Here is a 22,041-nt window from a genome sequence, read left to right as displayed (position 1 = left end):
ACCCCCCGCTCCCCCAAAGAGGAGAGAGAACCCAGGACCACCCGGCGGGGTAGGGAGCGGAGAGCAAGATTTCATGTCTGATCTCATGAAAGCTTTGCAAAAGAAAAGAGGCAACATGTCCTAAGGGAAACATAGAAGTATTTTTGTGTGATGGGTATAATCATTTCTAACCTCAAGTGCATTTGTGCTCCTTTATGTTCCTGACACCTTATTCATTTTAGATAAAATATTGAAGCATTCAGACTAGAAATGATGTAAAATGTCTCACTGCAGCTCAAATACATTCATAATCATTAACCTATAACACAGAAATAAGAGTATCTGCCTAAATGTACATACCTTTCCTATGTGTTTCCACCTCCATGAATTCATCTTCCCTTCCAAGTTAACTAGAGTGTTTTATGTTCATTTATTTTATTATACTCAGAAGCATCAAATTAATAAAAGTTTAAAAATCTTTAGGATGATATTTCTAGAAATATCAGTGTATAAACCTAGTGTGCTGTAAACACAACATTGTATATATATACCTGACCTTTATAGCTTTGCATTCTAACATCTTGTTAATCTTCGGTATATTTTCCATCTTCACCTCCATGACCTTCAGAATTTTCTAAAAAATCGAAGAAGGAAAAATACAAGGGAGGCAGAGTGAATTTTGTTTCTTTGACTTCTGTCTTGATTGACGGGAGTCCTGGATGTATACTGTTTGGGTTTTCCAATGGTCAAGTAACTTAGTAATGAAAAAAATAGATGTTTAGAGTTCGGAAATTTTCTGTTACTACACTGCTCTGAGTATCTTCTAGATTAAAATTTAGGGACAGGAAAAGGCAATCATTTTTATTCTTTAACCTGGAATGTTTTCTCTCCAGTAAATTTGATGCTCAATTTTTTTGATTTTTGTTTTTTGATGTTTACTTTTGAGAGACAGAGCATGAGCAAGGGAGGGACAGAGAGAGAGAGACAGAATCTGAAACAGGCTCCAGGCTCCCAGCTATCTGCACAGAGCAGGGCTCAAACTCATGAGCTGCAAGATCATGATCTGAGCCGAAGTCTGATGCTTAACCTACTGAGCCACCCAGGTGCCCCGATGTGCTCCTGTTACCCTATCTCTCTTCTCTTTCAAATCGTTTTCTGGGAGTGCTTTTAGATTTTCTTCATTTTATTTCCATATTCTGTTTTATTTTTCTTTTTAATTGTGAAACGTCTCAAAATCTTTTTTTTTAACTGAAGTATCATTAGTTTATACTGACACAATGTTATATTAGTTTCAGGTGGACAACATTGTGATTGGACAGCTCTGTATGTTATGCTGTGCTCACCATAAGCTGTTACAGTATCAGCCATTATATTCCTTATGCTGTGCCTTTAATTCCTGTGACTTATTCATTCCATACTCGAAGCCTGGGTCTCCTCTGGCAACCATCAGTTTTTCCTCCATATTTAAGGGTCTGTCTCTGCTTTTTATTTGTTTATTCATCTTTTTTAGATTTCACATATGAGTGAAATCATAAGATATTTGTCTTTCTCTGACTTTTTCACTTAGCATAATATCTTCTAGATTTATCCATGTTGCTGCAAATGGCAAGTGGGAGTGGGCAGAGAATGGGGGGCAGAAGGTCCAAAGCAGGCTCTGTGCTGACAGGCCAACAGCAGAGAGCTGGATGTGGGACTTGAACTCACAAACCCCTGAGATCATGACCTGAGCCGAAGCTGGATGTGAGCCAGCCAGGTGCCCCCTCATTCTTTTTTATAGTTGAATAATATTCCATTTTGTGTATATAGCACGTCTTTATTCACTCATCTATCAGTGGCCACTTAAGTTACTTCCATATCTTGGCTATGGAATAAACATAGGGGTTAACATATCTTTTAGAATTAGTGTTTTCTTTTCTTTCTCTCTTTCTTTCTTTCTTTTTTTTTTTTTTATAAATAGCCGTTAAAGGAATTGCTGGATCCTATGGTGTTTCTGTTTTTGTTTGAGGAAATTCCATACTCTTTTCCATAGTGGCTGCACCAGTTTACCTTCTCACCAACAGTGCACAAGGATTTCTTTTTCCTCACATCTCAAAATCTTCTTAAAGTGGGTAGAAAATAAATAATAATGTTACTTTCTACTTAAGGAAGATGATTAATCTTTTTTTAAGTTTTATTTTTATTTATTTTGAAAGAGAGAGTGGGAGGAGAGGCAGAGAAGGAGAGAGAGAATCGTGAGCAGGCTCTGTACTGTCAGCATGGAGCCTAACTTGCAAGATCAAGAGACCTGAGCCGAAATCAAGAGTTGGACATTTAGCCAACTGAGCCACCCAGGCACCCCGGAAGATGATTAAGCTTCTGTTTTAATATTTGGGTGGAAAAGTAAGCTCTAAAATGACATTTAAAACAAAAATGCTAATTCAAATTTTAAAACAAAAATATTTAATAATTAAAATTGATAAAGTGCTCTACATTTTTCCAAAGCATGTCCCTAAAACTGAAGATAAATGCTTTACATAAATCTCTCCTCTGGGCACCTGGGTGGCTCATCAGTTAAGCATCTAACTTCGGCTCAGGTCATGATCTCACAGTTCATGCGTTCAAGCCTCACGCTGGGCTCTGTATTGTCAAGCTCAGAGCCTGGAGCCTGCTTCAGATTCTGTGTTTCCCTTTCCCTCTGTTTCTCCCCCACTCATGCTCTCTCTCTGTCTCTCAAAAATAAATACATGTTAACAAAATATTTTTAATAAAAATAAATAAAAATAAATGTCTCCTCATGCACAGTAACTCCTCTCTGTTTTTGTTTTATGGATCTTTTGATGTCAGATGCTGCAAAAACACCTGGGGAAATGACCTGGGGAAAGCCTGGTCATTATGCAGATCTCTGTGACAATGCAAGAAACGTATTAATGGCATAATTTTCTTACAAACTGATTCGGAGATGTAGAGCTCACAGGTAAAACAGAATGTCTGTGGCCATACAAAATTGTCCAGTTGCTTCAACCTGACATAGGTTAATGAACCAATCCTATGAGGTTCAGGACCTTCATTAGAATTATCTGGATCTGCAGGCACCTGGGTGGCTCAGTTGGTTGGGCGTCCGACTTCAGCTCAGGTCATGATCTCACAGATCATGGGTTTGAGCCCCGTGTCGGGCTCTGTGCTGACAGCTCAGAGCCTGAAGCCTGCTTCTGATTCTGTGATTCCCTCTCTCTCTGGCCCTCCAAGAGCTTGCCCACTCAAGCTCTTTTCTGTCTCTAAAATAAACATTAAAAATTTAAAAAAAAATTATCTGGATCTGGGGCACCTGGATGGCTCAGTCAGTTAGGCATCTGACTTCAGCTCAGAGCCTGGAGCCTGCTTCAGATTCTGTGTCTCTGCCTCTGTGCCTCTCCCCTGCTTGCACCCTCTCTGTCTCTCAAAAATAAGTAAACATTTAAAAAAAATGATCTGGATCTTAACTTACCTTGATCAAAATTACTGTCTAGTGTCCAGATGAGGAAATGCATTGGTATTTGAGAACAATAATTTAGAATTCAGTGCCTCTCCAATCAAAAAAATAATAACCCTTTGCTGACTTTATTTCAGAGTATAAAAACCTGGATAGTGTCCCTCCCCCACCATGTCTAGAGCAGGAAACAAGGGCTCTCCATCCCACAGTTGTTCCCTGGAAACGACTCACTACGTTAATTAGGATTCTGATTGTATGTAACAAAACCACTGGGGCAATCTTAAGCAGAAAGTAGGACTTGATTACAGAACTCAGGGCAGAATGCCAGTACCCGAGGCTACCTGTGCACAGAGACTGCCGGGTGGGGCCTAGGACAGGTGCCCGGAAGCTCATAGTTCACCCTTGTGCCCATTTCTGCCCCTGTCCACACGCTTGCCTCATTGTCACTCTCTTTACAAACAGCATCATTTTCTTTGTGTTGTCACTCTACTTTTCAGTTCCAAAGCAGAAGACTGTGGGCCTGACAATGTGCTTAACCTAGAGCCCAGGGCTAGGTCATAGCCGGGTCTCCTAACTTCTGTCTGTACATACTTTTCCTTTATAGGGAAGAGCAATAAAAGTTCCAACATTAAAATGTTTGTGAGGTTTAGCATTTGATAATGTGTGTGTGTGTGTGTGTGTGTGTGTGTGTGTGTGTGTGTGTATTTTAGGAAAGCTACTGAAGAGAATTAAATGATTTTGTGGTCAAAATATTGATAGTTTTACTGAATGCATTGTGTTGCTCCATTCCTTGTTTCCCCGTGTGGTGGGACCACTTTGGTCTCCACTGTACAAGTATTCAAAAAAGAATCCAGTATTAAAGTCTTTTCAGTCAGGAATCTTAGAAATCGGGGCTGTTTTTGCCTCATCTTAGGGTAGAACTTTGCTTTCAATAGGCCCAGACAGCAAACAGGAGCTCTGTGCAGATGGTGTCTTGCAGAAAGGTCTTCACAAACACTACTTATACATGAGTCTACTTAGGTCAGCCTTGAAAATGCACCCGAATTTGTTCCCCATTTATGAAAGCTTAGCCACAAATTTAGATATGAGGGAAGTACCAACACTGGGGTGGAGCCAGCAGAAGAACTATGGAATTAAGACAGTAATTCTAGCCTGGGTCCTCAGTCAGGTAAGCATCCCACTCTTTTTTAAATTTATTTATTTTGAGAGAGAGAGAGCACGAACAGGGGAGGGGCAGAGAGAGAGGGAGAATCCCAAGCAGAGAAACCCAAGCAGGGATCATGACCAAGAGCCAAACCAAGAGTCAGACACCTAACCGACAGAGCCACTCAGGCACCCGCCTAAGTGTCCCACACTTGATTTCAGCTCAGGTCATGATCTCATAGTCATGGGATCGAGCCCCATGTCAGGCTCTCTGCTGGATGTGGAGCCTGCAGGAGATTCTTTCTCTCTTTCTCCCTCCACCCCTCCCCAACATGTGCACATGCACACACCTTCTCTCTCTCTTTCTCTCTCTTAAAGCAAAACAAAAACAAAAACACACACACAATGGTAATTCTTTATCATAAGTTATAGCTACAGAATTTCTTGCATAATATTGTCAACAGGACAAAGACTCAGAATACATGCAATGCAAAATAAAACAATTATACAAATTATACAAATATGTGGATTTCTCTAATCTGTGAGAACACAAACACAAGGTTTGATCAAGTTTACAAGAAACAAGATTTAACCTGTCAGGAGACAGAATCTCCTGCTCTCAGCAGGTCTTAAAGGGGAAATGAACATTTAAGCTTCTACTACATGTTTTATGTATCTTATTTAGTCATAGAAACAATGGCTGGTATGACAGTGAAATTATCAAACTCAGATCATTGAACCTTTGAAGTGTGAGACTTTTTTATGACTCGGTACATGGTCAGTTTTTATAAATGACCCATCTATGTTTAGGTACAATGTATTGTAATGTTGCTTAGAACAAGCTTGCTAATAAGCACAGGGCTCAAGTGTTCCACAGCCTAATATCGAGTCTGCCTGATAACATCAATTACCTGGAAGAATGTTTTAAATCCCCTTTGATGAAGGTGGATTTGTCAAAAGCTTTTAATTGTTATGGTAAATTCTACCTTATAGATTGTGACACTTTAAGTGTAAACAAAATTTATTTGTATATTTTGTGAATTGTTAATTGAATGATTATCTCTGTGTCTTGTTTTCTGCTTGTTACATTCACACAGCAGTAGCACCTCTTTTCAGTTATTTACCTGAAAAAGTCATTTTGTTCATTTACTTCCAAATTTTTGACATCATCATGTTCTAGGTTTGCCACTTGTAAACAGCATATAAGTGGATTTTGTTGTATTTGTATGGAGCCCAGCAAATATTGTCTTTTAACTGGAAAAATAGTTTTTAACTTATTGTAATTATATATTTGCAATTGTTTTTAATATCTTATTTGGTACTTTCTGTTTGTCTTGATTTTTCTGGGGTTTTTTTCTTTTTATCTTCTTTTCATGTCATTAAGGATTTTTCTCTTATTCCATTTTTTTATCTTCTTATTGGAAAGCTATACACTCTGTTTCTATTTTTTCAGTTGCTACCTATAAGTAACAGCATCATACTCAATAAAGTCTAAACAACTTTAACCAGGACAATACAAGACTTGAGAACACTTAAATTTCAAATGTACATGCGTGCGCGCGCGCGCACACGCGCGCGCGCACACACACACACACACACACACTATTGTTGTCCAGTATTTGAGTTCTATCTCAGGATGTTTTTTTCCTAGAATGTATTACACCCTCATTCATGAAAGATGGCTTCAAAATTCTGGATTGGCAGTAAATACTTTAGTAAGTACTAAACAACAGTGAGTTCTTTGAGAAGATTGTCCCCATTTTCTAGCTTCTACTATTGCTGTTGAGAAGTTGGCTGTCAAGGTATAATTTCATTTTGGACATCTTTTTGTCCCCTTCTGGATGATTTTAAGACTTTGCTTTGCGTCCAACTGTGGGTTTCCTTTTATTTGAATGCTTGGGGATCTTTTGAGGCTCCTAATTATACAAATATGTGGATTTCACTAATCTGGAAACTTCTCATCTATTTTGTTTTCAAATATTGCCTCTCCTTATCCAGTTATGGTACTGCAGTGAAATGTATGTCAGACCTTCTAACTGTCCTTCATATCTCTTAATTTTGTATGCTTTCCCTTTATGTATTCTAGATAAACTAATCAGATCGTAATCCCCACTGATTCTCTATCTAGCACAGTCTAATATGTGGAATATATAAGGTCTCTGTCTAGATTTTGTTTTCACATATGATATCCAGCTCTTCTAGAACCATTTGTAAAAAGATAGTCTTTTCTCCACTGTATTGCCTTTGCTCCTCTGTCAAAGATCAGTTAACTGTATTTCTGTGATCCTATTTCTGGGCTCTCTATTCTGTTTTCCTAATCTGTATGTTCTTTTGCCAGTACCACAGTGTGTTAATTAGTGTAGCTTTATAATAAGTCTTGAAGTCAGGTAGTCAGTCACCCAATTTTGTTCTTCAATATTGTGATGGCTATTCTGGATCTTTTGTCTCTCCATATAAACTTAAGAATCAGTTTGTCAGAAACTGAGGGCTGATGGGGGTGGGGGGAGGGGAAGGGGGTGATGGGCATGGAGGAGGGCACTTGTGGGCATGAGCACGGGGTGTTATATGGAAACCAACTTGACAATAAACTATTTAAAATTAAAAAAAAAGAATCAGTTTGTCAATATCTACAAAACAGCTCACCGGAATTTTGATGGGGATTGCAGTGAATCTATAGATCAAGTTGTGAAGAACTGGCATCTTGACTATAGAGTCTTCCTACCCAGGAACATGGAATATCGCTCCATTTATTTAGTTCTTCTTTGATTTGTTTCATCAGGGTTTTGTAGTTTTCCTCACAAAGATCTAATACATATTTTGTTAGACTTGTACCTAAATATTTCATTTTGGGGGTGTTAATGGAAATGGTATTTTTAATTTCAGATTTTAGTTGTTTGTGGCTGGCATATAGGAATGCAATTGCAGTTGACTTTTGCATATAACCTCGAATCTTGCAACCTTACTATAATTGCTAATTAGTTCCAGGATTTTTTTTCTTGTCAATTGTTTTTTAATTTTCTACATAGAAACATAACTGTGTATTATCTTCCTCCCAAGTCTATATACCTTCTATTTCCTTTTCTGGTCTTATTAAATTATCTAGTGCTTCCAGTATGATGTTAAAAAGCAGTGGTGAGAGGCAACATCCTTACCTTGTTCCTGATCTTAGTAGGAAAGCTTCTAGTTTCTCACCATTAAGTAGTATGTTAGCTATAGGGTTTTTGTAGATGTTCTTTAGAAAGTTGAGAAAATTCCCCTCTATCCCTAGTTTGTTCACATTGTTTATAATGAATGGCTGTTGAATTTTGTCAAGTGCTTGCTTCTGCATCTATTGATATAGCATGTGGTTTTGGTTTTATTGATTTTTCTCTATTGATTTCTGGTTTTCAATTTCATTGATTTCTGCTTTTTCATTTCTTTACTTCTGCTTATTTTGGGCTTAATTTACTCTTCTTTTTCTGACCTTCCAAGGAGGAAGATCAGAGTATTGATTTTAGATCATTCTTTTCTACTCTGCATTCAGTGTTACAAATCTTTTAAGCAGTACATCCCATAAATTTTCATAAGTGGCATTTTCATTTCTATTAAATATTTTTTCATTCTTCTTGAGGTTACTTCTTTGACCTATGTGTTGTTTAAAAGTATGTTGTTTAGGGGCACCTGGGTGGCTCAGCCGGTTGTGTCTGACCTTGACTCAGGTTCCACATCAGGCTCTGTGCTGACAGCTGTAAGCCTGGAGTCTGCTTTGGATTCTGTGTCTCTGTCTCTTTCTGCCTCTCCCCCACTCATGTTCTCTCTCTCTCTCTCAAAAATGGATAAACACTGGGAAATTTTTTTAAATAAATAAATAAAAATAAAAGTATGTTGTTTAATCTCCAAATTTTTTAGAGATTTTCCAGGTATCTGTTATTGATTTATATTTTAATTCCATCACAATCTGAGAGCAGACATGGTATAATTTATATTGTTTTAAATTTGTTAAGCTGTGTTTTATGGCTCAGAATGTGGTCTTTCTTGGTGAATGTTCCATGTAAGCTTGAGAAGAATGTGTATTCTGCTGTTATCACATAGAACAGCCAATAGATGTTACTTATATCCAGCTGATGGATGGTGCTTAGTTCAACTGTGTCCTTACTCATTTTCTGCCTGCTGGACCTATTTCTGATGTACACATGTTGAAGTCTCCAACTCTAATAGTGGATTCATCTATTTTTCTTTTCTATTAGTATTTGCCTAATGTGTTTTGACTCTGTTGTTAGGCACTTACACATTAAAGATTATTATGTCTTCTTAAAGAATAAGACCTTTTATCATTCTGTAATGACTTTATTTATCCCTGATATTTTTTCTTGCTTTGTTGTCTGCTCTGAAATTAATATAGCTATTCTAGCTTTCTTTTGTTTTTGTTAGCATGATGTATCTTTTTCCACCCTTTTAATATTAATCTGTATGTCATTGTATTTAAAGTGGGTTTTTTGTAACCAGCATATAGTTGGGTCTTGATTTTTGACCCACTCTGATAATCTCTGTCTTTTAATTGGTGCATTTAGACCACTGATGTTTAAAGTGATTATTCATATAATTGGATTAATATCTACCATATTTGTTACTGTTTTCTACTAGTTGCCCTTGCTCTTTATTTATTTTGTCTTCTGCTCTTTTTCTGCATCTTGTGGTTTTAATGGGGCATTTATATGATTCCATTTTTCTCTTTGATTATTTCTCCTTTTTTAGCACATCGATTATGTATATATTTTTTACTTTGTTAGTGGTTGCTCCAGAGTTTGCAGTATACATTTACAAGTAATCCAAATCCACTTTATTTTTAGTTTATTTATTTTTGAGACAGCATGAGTGGGGGAGGAACAAAGTGAGAGAGGGAGAGAGAGAATCCCAAACAGGCTCCATGCTGTCTGCACAGAGCCCAATATGGGGGAGTCGAACCCATGAAACTGTAAGATCATGACCTTAGCCAAAACCAAGAGTTGGACACTTAACCAGCTGAGCCACCTGGGTGCCCCCAAATCCACTTTCAAATAACACTGCACTGCTTCATGGGTAATGCAAGTACCTTATAACAAAATACGTTTTATTCCTCCCTCCTGTTTTTTATCATTACTGTTACTCATTTCACTTACACATAAGCCATAATCATCTAATATACACTGTTGCTAGTGCTGTTTTTAACAAACTATCTATTACATCAATTAAGAATGAGAAAAATAAAACTTTCTTTTATCTTCACTTATTACTTCTCTAATATTCTTTATTTATGTAGATCTGAGTGTCAGACCATATATCATTTGCTTCTCTCTGAAGAACTTCTTTAAGCATTTTTTGCAAGGCATGTTTACTGGTGACAAGTTTCTTTTCTTTTTTTAAGAAAGTCTTTATTTTTCCTTCACTTTTGAAGGATAATTTTGCAGGACACAGAAATCTATCTAGGTTGGTAGGTTTTTTTTCTCTCAATACTTTTAATATTTTACTCCATTCTCTTCTTACTTGCATGGTTTCTGAGAAGTCAGATGTAATTCTTATCTTTTTTCCCCCATATTTAAGATGTTTTATTCTTCTGACAGCTTCTGGGATTTCTTCTTCATCTTTGATTCTCTAGAGTTTGAATATGATATGCTGCTGGTGGCTGGAGTTGGGTATTTCCCTTTCTCCAGGTTAGCTAGGCTGTGGTAAAAATCTCAGTAGGTTAGGCTCAGGTAAGATAGTTTCTCCTGAGGGCAGGGCTTGTTAAGAAGAATAGAATGCTCTGGCATATTTCAAAATGGTTACTTTCCCTCTTTCCCTGCTGGAAACATGAGGGGATTTTTCTCAGATCTTCACTGTGAGAACCTGGTGTAACTCCTGGAGATAAAACCCACAAAAGTGTAGGAATGGCATCTAAGACAGGACTTTCTTGGGGTTCCTAACTCTGAGACTTGTAATACATCTTTTCAAAAATCCAACAGCTAGATTAAATTGAAAGTAAGTAAGAATGAGTAGCACGAATGAAAATTTTGGTCTAATAAAATAGTATTTACATGAACTTAGAGAATACACATTCTTATCAAACATACATGAAATAGTTCTATTTTTTCTATGTATTAGGACAGATAGAAAAAAAGCCAAATTTCCCCCATATTGGTATAATGTATGTCATAGTCTCTGGCCACAAAGGAAAATAAATAACTACATAAAGAATAGCCAAAACAAAAACAAGCCAACCTATTTGGTTCCATAGAACCCTTAAATTAAAAATAAAATCAATATGAAAAATGCCAATTACTTAGCAGGTAATGACCACAAGAATAGCCAATACAAGACTCACCAGAAACTTTATAGTCTTAATTTCATGTATTAGAAAACAAGATAAAGAAAATAAATTAATTTCTAAACCAAGAAAGCCAAAAGACTAAAAAATAAACCTAAAGAAATTAGAAAGATGTCCATTATAAAGAGAAAAATAAAAATTTTATGAAACAGAAGACCAAGAAAACAGATGACCTGAAAATTTCAGACCAACATAAAAGACTAAGATTTAACAAATTTAATCAAAGATAAGAGATTGAGAACATATATTAAGAAGCTTAGAAACAAAGTACAGGGGCAAAATTACAGATATGGAAGAAATTAAATGTTATAGGGCAATAAATAGTACATATGTCAACAAAATTAAGCATCTTAATGAATTAGATTTTTTTTTTTTAAGAAACATGAATTACCAAATTAGATGCAAGAAGATACGGAAAACTTGTGGTCTCATAATCACAGAATGCAATGAAAAGACACTGTTTTCATCGACCTAGTATCCAATTTCCCTTTCTTTTTAATTAACAGAAGATCTAGTTGGAATTGCAACCTACCTGGCTAAAAATAGTTTCCTAGACTCCCTTTGCAGCCAGAAGTAGTCATGTGGCCCAGTCTTTGCCAATGAAATACAAAAATAGAAATGAGATGTAAGTAAGAGGCCGTTGGGGATTTCTAGGAAGGATTTTTGTTTTCCTATTACAGGCATCCTCGCTTCTTCCCCATTCCTTTCCTCCATCCTGATTGGACTGAGGGTCACAGCTTGGAGGTCACCAGTTATTTAGTGACCATGAGACAACAAGCAGAGGACCAACTCAATGCCATAAGGAGATGGGGGAATGGAAAGGAAAGTCTGGGCCCCTCAGGGCATTGCTGAGCTGCTGTACCAGCCCCAGAATGCTTGTGTTGTACACTTCCCTTTATGTGACTCAAACAAGCTTCTACGTGGTTAAGACAATGTTAGTCAACTTTCAGTCATTTGCAGATGAACAAAAATTTTCAGTTCTCAGATGATGTATCTAGTTAAAAAAAAGAAGACTAAAACAATCCACTGAAAGCTGTAAAAATATGAATTCAACAACATGCCTAGATCCAAGATAAACTATAGAAACCAAAAACTGTCCTATGTACCAGTGATGCCCATTGAGAAAACGTAGTATGAAAAGTGATCTCATTCAAAATATCAACAAAACTACACTAGGTCTGAAAATGGTACAGACAGCATAGCTCCTACATGCACAAGTTCCAATTACCACAATTTAGTTAAGGAACACTAGTTCCCCAACATTTGCTACCATGGTATTATAACTGTGGGCAATTGGGTAAACTACAAACTTTGCTGTTAGTGTTACAGTGCACAAATTACTACATTAAAAAAAAAACAGATGAATGCCACGATCAATGGCCAATCACATCACTTCTTTCAAAGTCTCTTAGTGACTGATCACTGTATATTTGTTATTCAGCTTATGCACACACGGTAAAGTGTGTAGTTGGATTGGCTCCTTGTCTGCCAGTGGTAAACCCACATAACATTTTATAAAAACGATCACTGAAAAGGGAAATTGGCCAATAAAGATGAAACTGCAATATATAAATGAAAAATGCTGAAAGAAAAATTCAAGTAGAACATAAATGGAGGTATAGGAAAAATAGTGGGAACTCACCAGAGCATAGAGAAGATCCTTGCTCTATATCATGAGTAATATGACAAAGAAAGAAGGCAAGCACTCTTCAACCTGATCTTACAAGTTTCTTACAAAGAAAACACTTTCTCAATGTTTCTAAAGTTTTAAGTTATGTGCAGTAAATACTGGTTTTACTATTTTATTTCCCTGATTTCCCTGTATATCTATAGCCATGGTGAAAGTTTTTAAGGTTTTGACTAAAAGATTTTTGATGATCACAAAACAATCATAATTTTTTCCATTGATTATTAAGATCACTTTACAGAGTTTTAGTTTGCATGGCCATTTTTACGGTCCTGCAGTACCATGCAAAGTGAAGAATGTCTGTGGTATGTTTCCAGATGGGAAAACACAGTGTTGTAAAGATGTCAGTTCTTTCCAAGTCAGTCTACAAATTTAATATAAACCCAGTCAAAATCTCAACAAGATTTATGAAAGTTGAAACACATAAAAATTCATTTATTTTTTTAAAATTTTATTTTTCATTAAAAAAATTTCTTAATGTTTTATTTCTGAGAGAGAGAGAGACAGTGTGAGCAGGGGAGGGTCAGAGAGAGAGGGAGATACAGAATCTGAAACAGGCTCCAGGCTCTGAGCTGTCAGCGTGGATCCTGATGCAGGGCTCAAGCCCACAAACCATGAGATCATGACCTTAGCCGAAGTCGGACACTTAACCGACTGAGCCACCCAGGCGCCCCTGCTTTTAAATTTTTTATGTTTCTTTTTTTTTCTTAGTTTATTGTCAAGTTGGTTTCCATATAACACCCAGTGCTCATCCCAACCAGTGCCCTCCCCCATGCTCATTACCCCCCTTTCCCTCACCCCACACCCATCAGCCCTCAGTTCTGCACGACAAAGGAAACAATCAATAAAACTAATAGGCAGCTGACAGAATGGGAAAAGACAGTTGCAAATGACATATCAGATAAAGGGCTAGTATCCAAAATCTATAAGGAACTCACCAAACTCCACACCCAAAAAACTAACAATCCAGTGAAGAAATGGGCAGAAGACATTAACAGACACTTCTCCAAAGAGGACATCCAGATGGCCAACGGACACAAGAAACGATGCTCAGTGTCCCTCATCATCAGGGAAATACAAATCAAAACCACACTGAGATATCACCTCAAGCCAGTCAGAGTGGCTAAAATGAACAAATCAGAGAACTCTAGATGCTGGCGAGGATATGGAGAAATGGGCACCCTCCTACACTGTTGGTGGGAATGGAAACTGGTACAGCCCCTCTGGGAAACAGTATGGAGATTCCTCAAAAAATTAACAATAGAACTCCCCTGTGACCCAGCAATACCACTGCTAGGAATTTACCCAAGGGATACAGGAGCGCTGATGCATAGGGGCACATGTACCCCAATGTTAATAGCAGCACTCTCAACAATAGCCAAAACATAGAAAGAACCTAAGTGTGCATCAACTGATGAATGGATCAAGAAGATGTGGTTTATCTATACAGTGGAATACTACATGGCAATGAGAAAGAATGAAATCTGGCCATGTGTAGCAACATGGATAGACCTTGAGGGTGTTATGCTGAGCGAAATAAGTCAGGCAGAGAAGGACAAATACCATATGTTTGCACATATAGGTGGATTAGGAGGAAGCTAACGGAGGACCATGAGGGAGAAGAAGGGGGAAAACAGTTGGGGAGAGGGAGGAAGGCAAACCATGAGAGACTCTTGAATGCTGAGAACATAATAATTCATTTAAATAATCAAATAGCAAAGAAAACATTTTAAAAGATTAATGATAGACTGTTGAAATATACTATACAATCAAAATAATTAAGAGAATTGTATTGCTAGAAAAGAAAAAAGTAGAATAGAATAAAGTGTAGAAGTGAGCTCAAATATATGAGAACTTAATATACAATAGAAGTTGTAGTTCAAATGTGTGGAAAGGATAAACAACCTGACAAATAGTATTGGGACACTATCTGTAAATGTGGAAAAAAACAATCAAATCTCAAAGGGATTAAAAGTACACACTCTAGTTCCTCCTAATCCTCCTATACGTGCAAACACTTGACGGAGGAACAAGGGGGAGAAGGGGGGAAATGGTGGGGGAAAGGGAGAGAGGCAAACCATGAGAGACTCTTGAATGCTGACAAAAACTGAGGACTGATGGATGTGGGGGGGAGGGGGGATGGGCATGGAGGAGGGCACTTTGGGGATGAGCACTGAGTGTTATGTGGAAACTAATTTGACAATAAACTATTTGTAAAAAAAAAAAAAAAGAAAAAAGAAAAAAAAGAAAAAAAAATAAAAGTACACACTCTAAAATTACTGGAAGAAAATATGAGGGAATATTTTTTGTAAATTTTAAGCAAGATTAAACAAGTCATAAAATCCAAAAGTAACTTTTTTAAATTTCCAAATTCAAATATATGAAAATTAAAACCTGTTTAAAATGATACCATTAAAGAATAAAATACTGATAATAGACAAAGAAACAGTATTTACTACAAGAAAAACAAAAATTATCTGCTACATAAATAATAATTGATAATATAATAAATTTTCATGTATCAGATTGGGAAAAATATATAAAACAATAATATTCAGGGGTGCCTGGGTGGCTCAGTCAGTTAAGTATCTGACTTCAGCTCAGGTCATGATCTTGAGTTTGTGAGTTCAAGCCTCGCATCAGGCTCTGTGCTGACAGCTCAGAACCTGAAGCCTGCTTCAGATTCTGTGTCTCCTCTCTCTGCCCCTCCCCTGCTCACGCTCGGTGTCTCTCACAAAAATTTTTTAAAAAATTAATTTTCAAAAAATAAAATTCAATGCTGAAGTGTGAAGAAACTGGTATTGTGATACATCATTGGGGATATTAACTGGTAAAGCCTTTTGGGGGTTCAGTGTGGCAGTTCATATAAACACTTTTCATGCATATACCTTTGACCCAATTAATTCTATTTGTAAGACTCTACATACAAAGATATACAGACAAAGATGCTATATTTATAATGGAAAAAAATGTGGAAACACAATTGGGCCAAATATGTAAATGATTTCACAAAATATGGTATATTTATACCATGGAATATTTTTAAACCATTAAAGCAAATGAAGATCAGCACATACTCATATTGAACATTAATATATAAATTAATCCAGTTCACAGAACAATATGTCAAGTATGTCCCTAGTCACATAAACTTGTGCACATATATATGTATGTTTGCAGATAGGTATGTAAATGTATGGCAGAAATCTGAAAGATACAAGACTCATAAATTTATATTTATCTCTGAGACACAGAATGGGTATAGGAAAGAGGAAGAAGTAAAATGTGAAGGAAGACTTCCACATGTATTCAATATACTTCTTTATTTAAAAATTTTTTACATGAGCATGTATTACTTTAACAGTTAAAAAAATAATAATTACCTTAAAATTTTGTGAGGTTAGGACTTTTCATTAGTTTAATTTTTTTATTTTTTTTAATTTTTATTTTTGAGAGAAAAAGTGACAGAGAGCAAGCAGGGGAGGGGCAGAGAGAAACGGAGATTACAGAATCCGAAGCAGGCTCCAAGCTCCAAGCTGTCAGCACAGAGCTCAATATGGGGCTCAAAGTCATGAACACAAGATCATGACCTGAACTGAAGTCAGCCACTTAACCGACTGAGCCACCCAGGCGCTCCATGGACTTTTCTTTAGTTTAATAATGTATCTTTTTGCTATTTGGGGATTTTTGTGTTCTTAGTTCATGTCATTTAATTTTAGGAAAGAAAGTTTACAACTCAGATATCTGCTGTAATTTAACAAGCTTTGTAAAGAGTTTCAAATATTCACAAAGCATTAAGCATCCAAACTGCGATCTCTAAATCTCACTTCCCTGAATGGGACCTCCTTAGAAAAATGACAGGTTCTGGGGCTAAGGCAAGAAATACACAGACAGGATGGACCTGGAACATCTTACTAACCCAGAAAATAAAGAAGCTATCAAAAACTTCCAGGATCATGCACACAGGGAGACATTATGAATATAACCTCACTGGCCATATACAGGACAATTTGTACATCAGTAAGAATAATAATTGCAATAGTGTAAAACATAACATGTGCTTAAATTCAAGAATTCATAATGATAGTAAAAACAAACCGCCTGGTTGTCTTTGGAATATGCTTGGGAACCAACTCTTTGCCTTTCTGTACCTTGGGATAACCAAATAATTAGTAATGGAAAGTTTTCTGTTAGTGAAGGATTCCAGCTAACAAATGAATGATACGATTAGATTACTGTTTTGCAGCTTACTAAGTCATTGAGTCTAGGTGATGATTGTCAGTGGCTACTGAAATCACAAAAACAGACAGCCTATATGTACTTCTTGGTGGACGTGTACAACACTTGCCTTCTGATAGCAAGTATTCCTTCATAAATTGAAGCCTTATAGAAATACAGGGGACACAGCAACATGTTAATACCTCAGAGATGCAGTTATCAAAATGCAGGCCCAGGGACACACTGTACGATAAATGATCTGGTTTCTTCAACCAAAATAAAACAAAAAACTGAAAGAAAAAAAAAGATATAGGTGGCTGTACCCAATGATCTCAAAAGAAACTCAAGAGATTTCGTCATCTAATTTGAATGTATAATCCTTACTTGGATCCCAATTCAAACAAACAACTGTAAAATAATAATAGTGGTGAAAATAACTTCTAAAACTCCAAAAACTGGTTATTTGATTTGATGCATTAGGGAGCTGTTGATTTGTGTTGAGGTGATAATGGTATGTGTTTCAAATCATTAAACATCTGGAGTTGCACACAGAAATATTTGTAAGTTACATGAAACACAGGTGGGAACTTCTTAAAAATACACGGGATAGGGGCGCCTGGGTGGCTTAGTCGGTTAAGCGTCCGACTTTCGCTCGGGTCATGATCTCGCAGTTCGTGGGTTCGAACCCCGCGTCGGGCTCTGTGCTGACTGCCAGCTCTGAGCCTGGAGCCTGTTTCAGTCTGTGACTCCCTCTCTTTCTGACCCTCCCCTGCTCACACTCTCTCTCTCTCCTAGAAATAAATAAAACATTAAAAAAAATACACGGGATATAAAAATTATGCCTCAATTAAAAACAATAACTAGGAATGAGGGGAAGTGTGTAGGGATGTAGAGGAAATAACATTGATCAGGTGTTGATAACTAAGAAGCTGGTTGGTAAATCAGATTCATTAAACTATTCTCTTTACTTTGGTTAATGTTTGAAAATTACCATCATATATGAAAAAGCTCTAAGATAGCAGTTAAACTATATTACTTAACTGATATGCCCCACAATCCTGGGTACCTAGTTTGTATTAGATGAATGCTTATAAAATCATTAAAAGATTACCGTAAGATTTTCTAGTTATTGAGCATATCTCATGTGGATTACCATACTTTATTATTCCATTAAACCTATTGATTAGAACAAAAATGATCACAAAGATGTTCAAAGAATAGATCCAGCTTATTTGATAAAAAAATATATATATTGTATAATCCCTTTAATGAAATGTGAGGCTGTCATAAAAACATAGATGGTCATTTAGAATTTATCAAATAGATGATTCTATGTTGAGTTCAATGATAGAATATCCCTTCTTCATTAATTTAACCTAAATTAAGATGAGCAGCTAACTCTGAGGTCTTTAGCCCAAGAAGGAGTAGGTGAGGAGTAGCCTGCTCTTTCAGCTGCAGAATGCTTCTGGAAAGGCTGCCGAAGAACATGCTGGAGAAGATGGACCTGGTGAACAGTTGAAGCACATAGATACAGACTTTATTCTTCGGGACCTATCAATTTTCCAAATTCCCAGAATGGTAAGGTTAAACTGAAATTTCTTTAAAAATGTTTAAACATTTTATGTTTTATTAAAATTTCAACTATAGTTGCTACTTAAAATTTCTATTATTCCACACACAGTTCCTTTAAGTACTAGTTTTGTGCTAAAACAGGAGGGCAAATACGTACCCTCTCAAAAAGACCATACATATATATACATATATCCTGCTAATTACACAATTCTTTCACAGCATTAAGACAATTATACTTTTCTAAGATATTTACAAAAATAAAATAATGTCAGTGGTTTGCAGTCTTTCCAAACCAAGGGCCTGGATTCCAACTCCTGCTACTTCCTCATTTGCACTTTGACCCATGGTAATAACGTGAGGCATCAAAAAACACACCTCTTTCAACAATAATTCTAGGATCTAAATGTATATTTTCATCCAGTTATAAAACAAATAAGTCATGGGGTGTAATGTATAGCATGATAACTAAAGTTAATAATACAACATAGCAGTTGCTAAGAGAGTAGATCGGAAAAGGCTTCATCAAAAGAAAAAAATTTGTAACTATATATGGTGACGGATGCTAACTACACTTAATGTGGTCATCAATTCACAATATATACAAATACTGAATCATTATGTTGTACACCTGAAAGTAATATAATGTTATATGTCAACCATACTTCAATTAAAATATATTTTTGGCGGTTTATCATTTCCTTGGTTATTAATAAAGGAATGCTTAGATCTATTGATAGAAAAAGGTGCATGATTATCTATACTAAGAAAGCACCAAGAGATCAAATAAAGGGTATTCCTATATTACTAATATTTAAGTAGGAAGATATCATCATCAATATGGTGCTCTTCGTGCCCCTCTTAACTTCCCCCAGGGTGCTTCCCCCAGGGTGCTTTCTATAGGTACACTTTTACCGAAGTTAGTTTTATACCTATTCTAATCTCCCTTGCTAGCTGAAAATCTCCCTGACTGCATTTTCATACTTCTTCACATAGATTCTCAAGAACTATTTGATGTAGGGGCGCCTGGGTGGCTTAGTCGGTTAAGCGTCCGACTTTCGCTTAGGTCATGATCTCGCGGTTCGTGGGTTCGAGCCCCGCATCGGGCTCTGTGCTGACTGCCAGCTCAGAGCCTGGAGCCTGTTTCAGTCTGTGACCCCCTCTCTCTCTGACCCTCCCCAGCTCACGCGCGCTCTCTCTCTCTCTCTCCTAGAAATAAATAAAACATTAAAAAAAAAAAAAAGTTTAAAAAAAAAAAAAAGAACTATTTGATGTAAACAGGTAAACACAAGTTGTGCGTGTAAACGGTTACCCATCTAGAGGTTTAACAAAATCTTTTTCCTTTCCTGCATGAGAATTTAACCCTTAATCAACTGTCTAGGTCTGTTCCTTTGGAAACTTGATAAGGTAGTATGACAACCGTATCACCAATCACATTGCTTATGACCGACAAGCAGCATCTGGATGGGAGAACCATAAATGCCTGACCACACGCTCTGGGCTTTCTTTAGTGTGGTGACTCGGGATAAGGCAGGTCACTCACAGGGACACTGAAGAATGTGCCTATGCAGCTGTTACAGGAGATGCTGGTTTCTGTGGAGTATGAGGCTGTAACCCAGGGCTGTCCCTGTGGCTTCCCAGTGTGGACCTCGTCTGTGCACACCTGAGCTTTGCGGCCACACCGGGCTGCAGATGAGGAGCTGACGCTGCCCTGCTGGTAAGCCATTCTGTCATCTTTTTTTTTCCTAGTGTTTTTTTTTTTAATGTTTATTTTTGAGACAGGTAGAGAAAGAGCGTGCACATGAGCAGGGGAGGGGGAGAGAGAGGGAGAGAAAGAATCTCAAGCAGGCTCCATGCTGTCAACACTGCCCGACATGGGGCTCCATCTCATGAACAATGAGATCATGACCTGAGCCGAAATCAAGAGTTGGCCCCTTAACCACCTGAGCCACCCAGGTACCCCCGTCATCTACCTTTCTGAGCTGAGCGGGGCTAAAAGCAGCCTGTGATAGTTTTGTGACTCTGAATGTTAACTTGAACCTAGGAAGACACCTCCCCAGCCAAGGTGGGTACTGCATCCTTCCTCAAATAGAATTTTGAGGAAGGGAAGAAAACAAGGAAGGAACAAAAGATACAAAAGGAAGGAGAACAAGCCAACAAAACAACTGATTCCACAAGGCTTAATTTCCCCAGCTTAGGCTAATTTAAAGATAAATACTGAGTTCTCTCCCTTCTCTTTGTCTTTAATACCATACATAAAAAAGATATTTTAGGGGCGCCTGGGTGGCTCATTTGGTTAAGCGTCCGACTTTGGCTCAAGTCATGATCTCATGGTTCATGTGTTTAAGCTCTGCATCGGGCTCTGTGCTGACAGCTCAGAGTCTGGAATCTGCTTCAGATTCTGTGTCTCCCTCTTTCTCTGCCCCTTCCCTGCTCATTCATTTTCTCTCTCTCTCTCTCAAAAATAAACATTTAAAAAAAGATTATATTTTAAATTATTTTCTAAAATGAAAACCTAGATTTGTCAAGCTAAATGAACTACTGAAATATAGTTTTAAAATTAAAAAATTAATGTAAGTTCCAATTTAGAAATAGCAAAAATAGTTTCTCTCTCATGCCAGCCCTTATCAGTTGGTAGTGACCATGCACACACTGTGGAGAGAATGATTCTGAGGAAAAGAAGGCATGAGCGTCCATAACACCTACTCCAGTACAACACAGAGTGACAGCATGAATGCCAAGGCCATTCCCCTTTTGTTTTTAAGCTTTTTAAATGTTTATTTTATTTTTGAGAGAGAGAGAGAGAATGCAATCAGGGGAGGAGCATAGAGAGAGAGAGAGGAAGACACAGAATTTGAAGCAGGCTCCAGGCTCTGAGCTAGCTGTCAGCACAGAACCCAATGCAGGGTTTGAACCCATGAACTGTGAGATCACAACCTGAGCTGAAATTGGATGCTCAACTGACTGAGCCACCCAGGTGCTCCAAGGCTGTTCCTCTTCTAAAAAATTTATTACATACATGGCATTAAAAATAACTGATTGTGAAGTACTTGAAGCAGACAAGAAAGTATGCAGAACAGTACAATGAACACTTGTGTATTCTCCACTCAGCTTTAGAAATCAAACATTTCCAATATGACTGGAGACCAACAGGAGTCTCCTTCCCTAGGACAACTTTCTTTCTTGCCTCAAAGTAACCACGGTTCAAAGATGTTATTTATCATCTTTATTCATTCTGTTACTCTTATTATACACACATGCACCCTGAAGTTACATAAAATTTTGCATGTTTTACTCTGTATTTAAGTGGTAACAAGCATGTGGGGTGTGTGTGTGTGTACATATACATATATATGTATATATATTACTCCTCACCACTTGCTTGTTTTGCTTAACATTACATGTAGGGGTCATCCACACAAATGCATTTAGACCTAGTTCATTCATCTTCGCTGCTGTCAGGATGCATTTAAGTGGACCCACGTTGCTAGTGCCTTGCACACCCAGCAGAAGCAAAAGTACTTCCCTCTGGAGAAAAGTGAATTCCCTCTGGAGACATGTACCCTTACATCAGGCTTCACTGCTTTCACAGACTGAAATCCAAAATTCCAAAACATCAACAAGCAGCAGCAGCATCAGACCCTCAGAAGTTCAAGTAATGTACATATATGATAT

The 22,041-nt window shown here is 37.3% G+C and overlaps 2 protein-coding genes across 3 annotated transcripts in view; one reads left to right on the top strand and one right to left on the bottom strand.

Moving 5' to 3' along the window:
- APBB1IP (amyloid beta precursor protein binding family B member 1 interacting protein) overlaps positions 1-2,755 on the top strand; it is a 67,912-nt gene extending 65,157 nt beyond the window's left edge. The window contains exon 14 of the mRNA XM_077772450.1: positions 1-2,755. This exon is cut by the window's left edge and continues 83 nt beyond it. Within this exon, the coding sequence (XP_077628576.1) occupies positions 1-124 (124 nt within the window). The 3' untranslated portion in view covers positions 125-2,755.
- A 15,182-nt stretch (positions 2,756-17,937) lies between these two features.
- LOC144238619 (protein nucleotidyltransferase YdiU-like) overlaps positions 17,938-22,041 on the bottom strand; it is a 37,447-nt gene continuing 33,343 nt past the window's right edge. For both annotated transcript variants that reach the window (XM_077772463.1, XM_077772465.1), the window contains one exon: positions 17,938-18,301. In XM_077772463.1, coding sequence (XP_077628589.1) covers positions 18,179-18,301 — 123 coding nt within the window. In that variant the 3' untranslated portion in view covers positions 17,938-18,178. The remainder of the gene's footprint in view (positions 18,302-22,041) is intronic.

The sequence above is a fragment of the Crocuta crocuta genome, unplaced genomic scaffold, assembly GCF_008692635.1.
Source record: "Crocuta crocuta isolate KB4526 unplaced genomic scaffold, BGI_CrCroc_1.0 scaffold96, whole genome shotgun sequence".
NCBI classification, from domain to species: domain Eukaryota; kingdom Metazoa; phylum Chordata; class Mammalia; order Carnivora; family Hyaenidae; genus Crocuta; species Crocuta crocuta.
The sequence above is the reverse complement of the archived record's forward strand: the minus strand, read 5'-3'. Positions and strand labels throughout refer to the sequence as shown.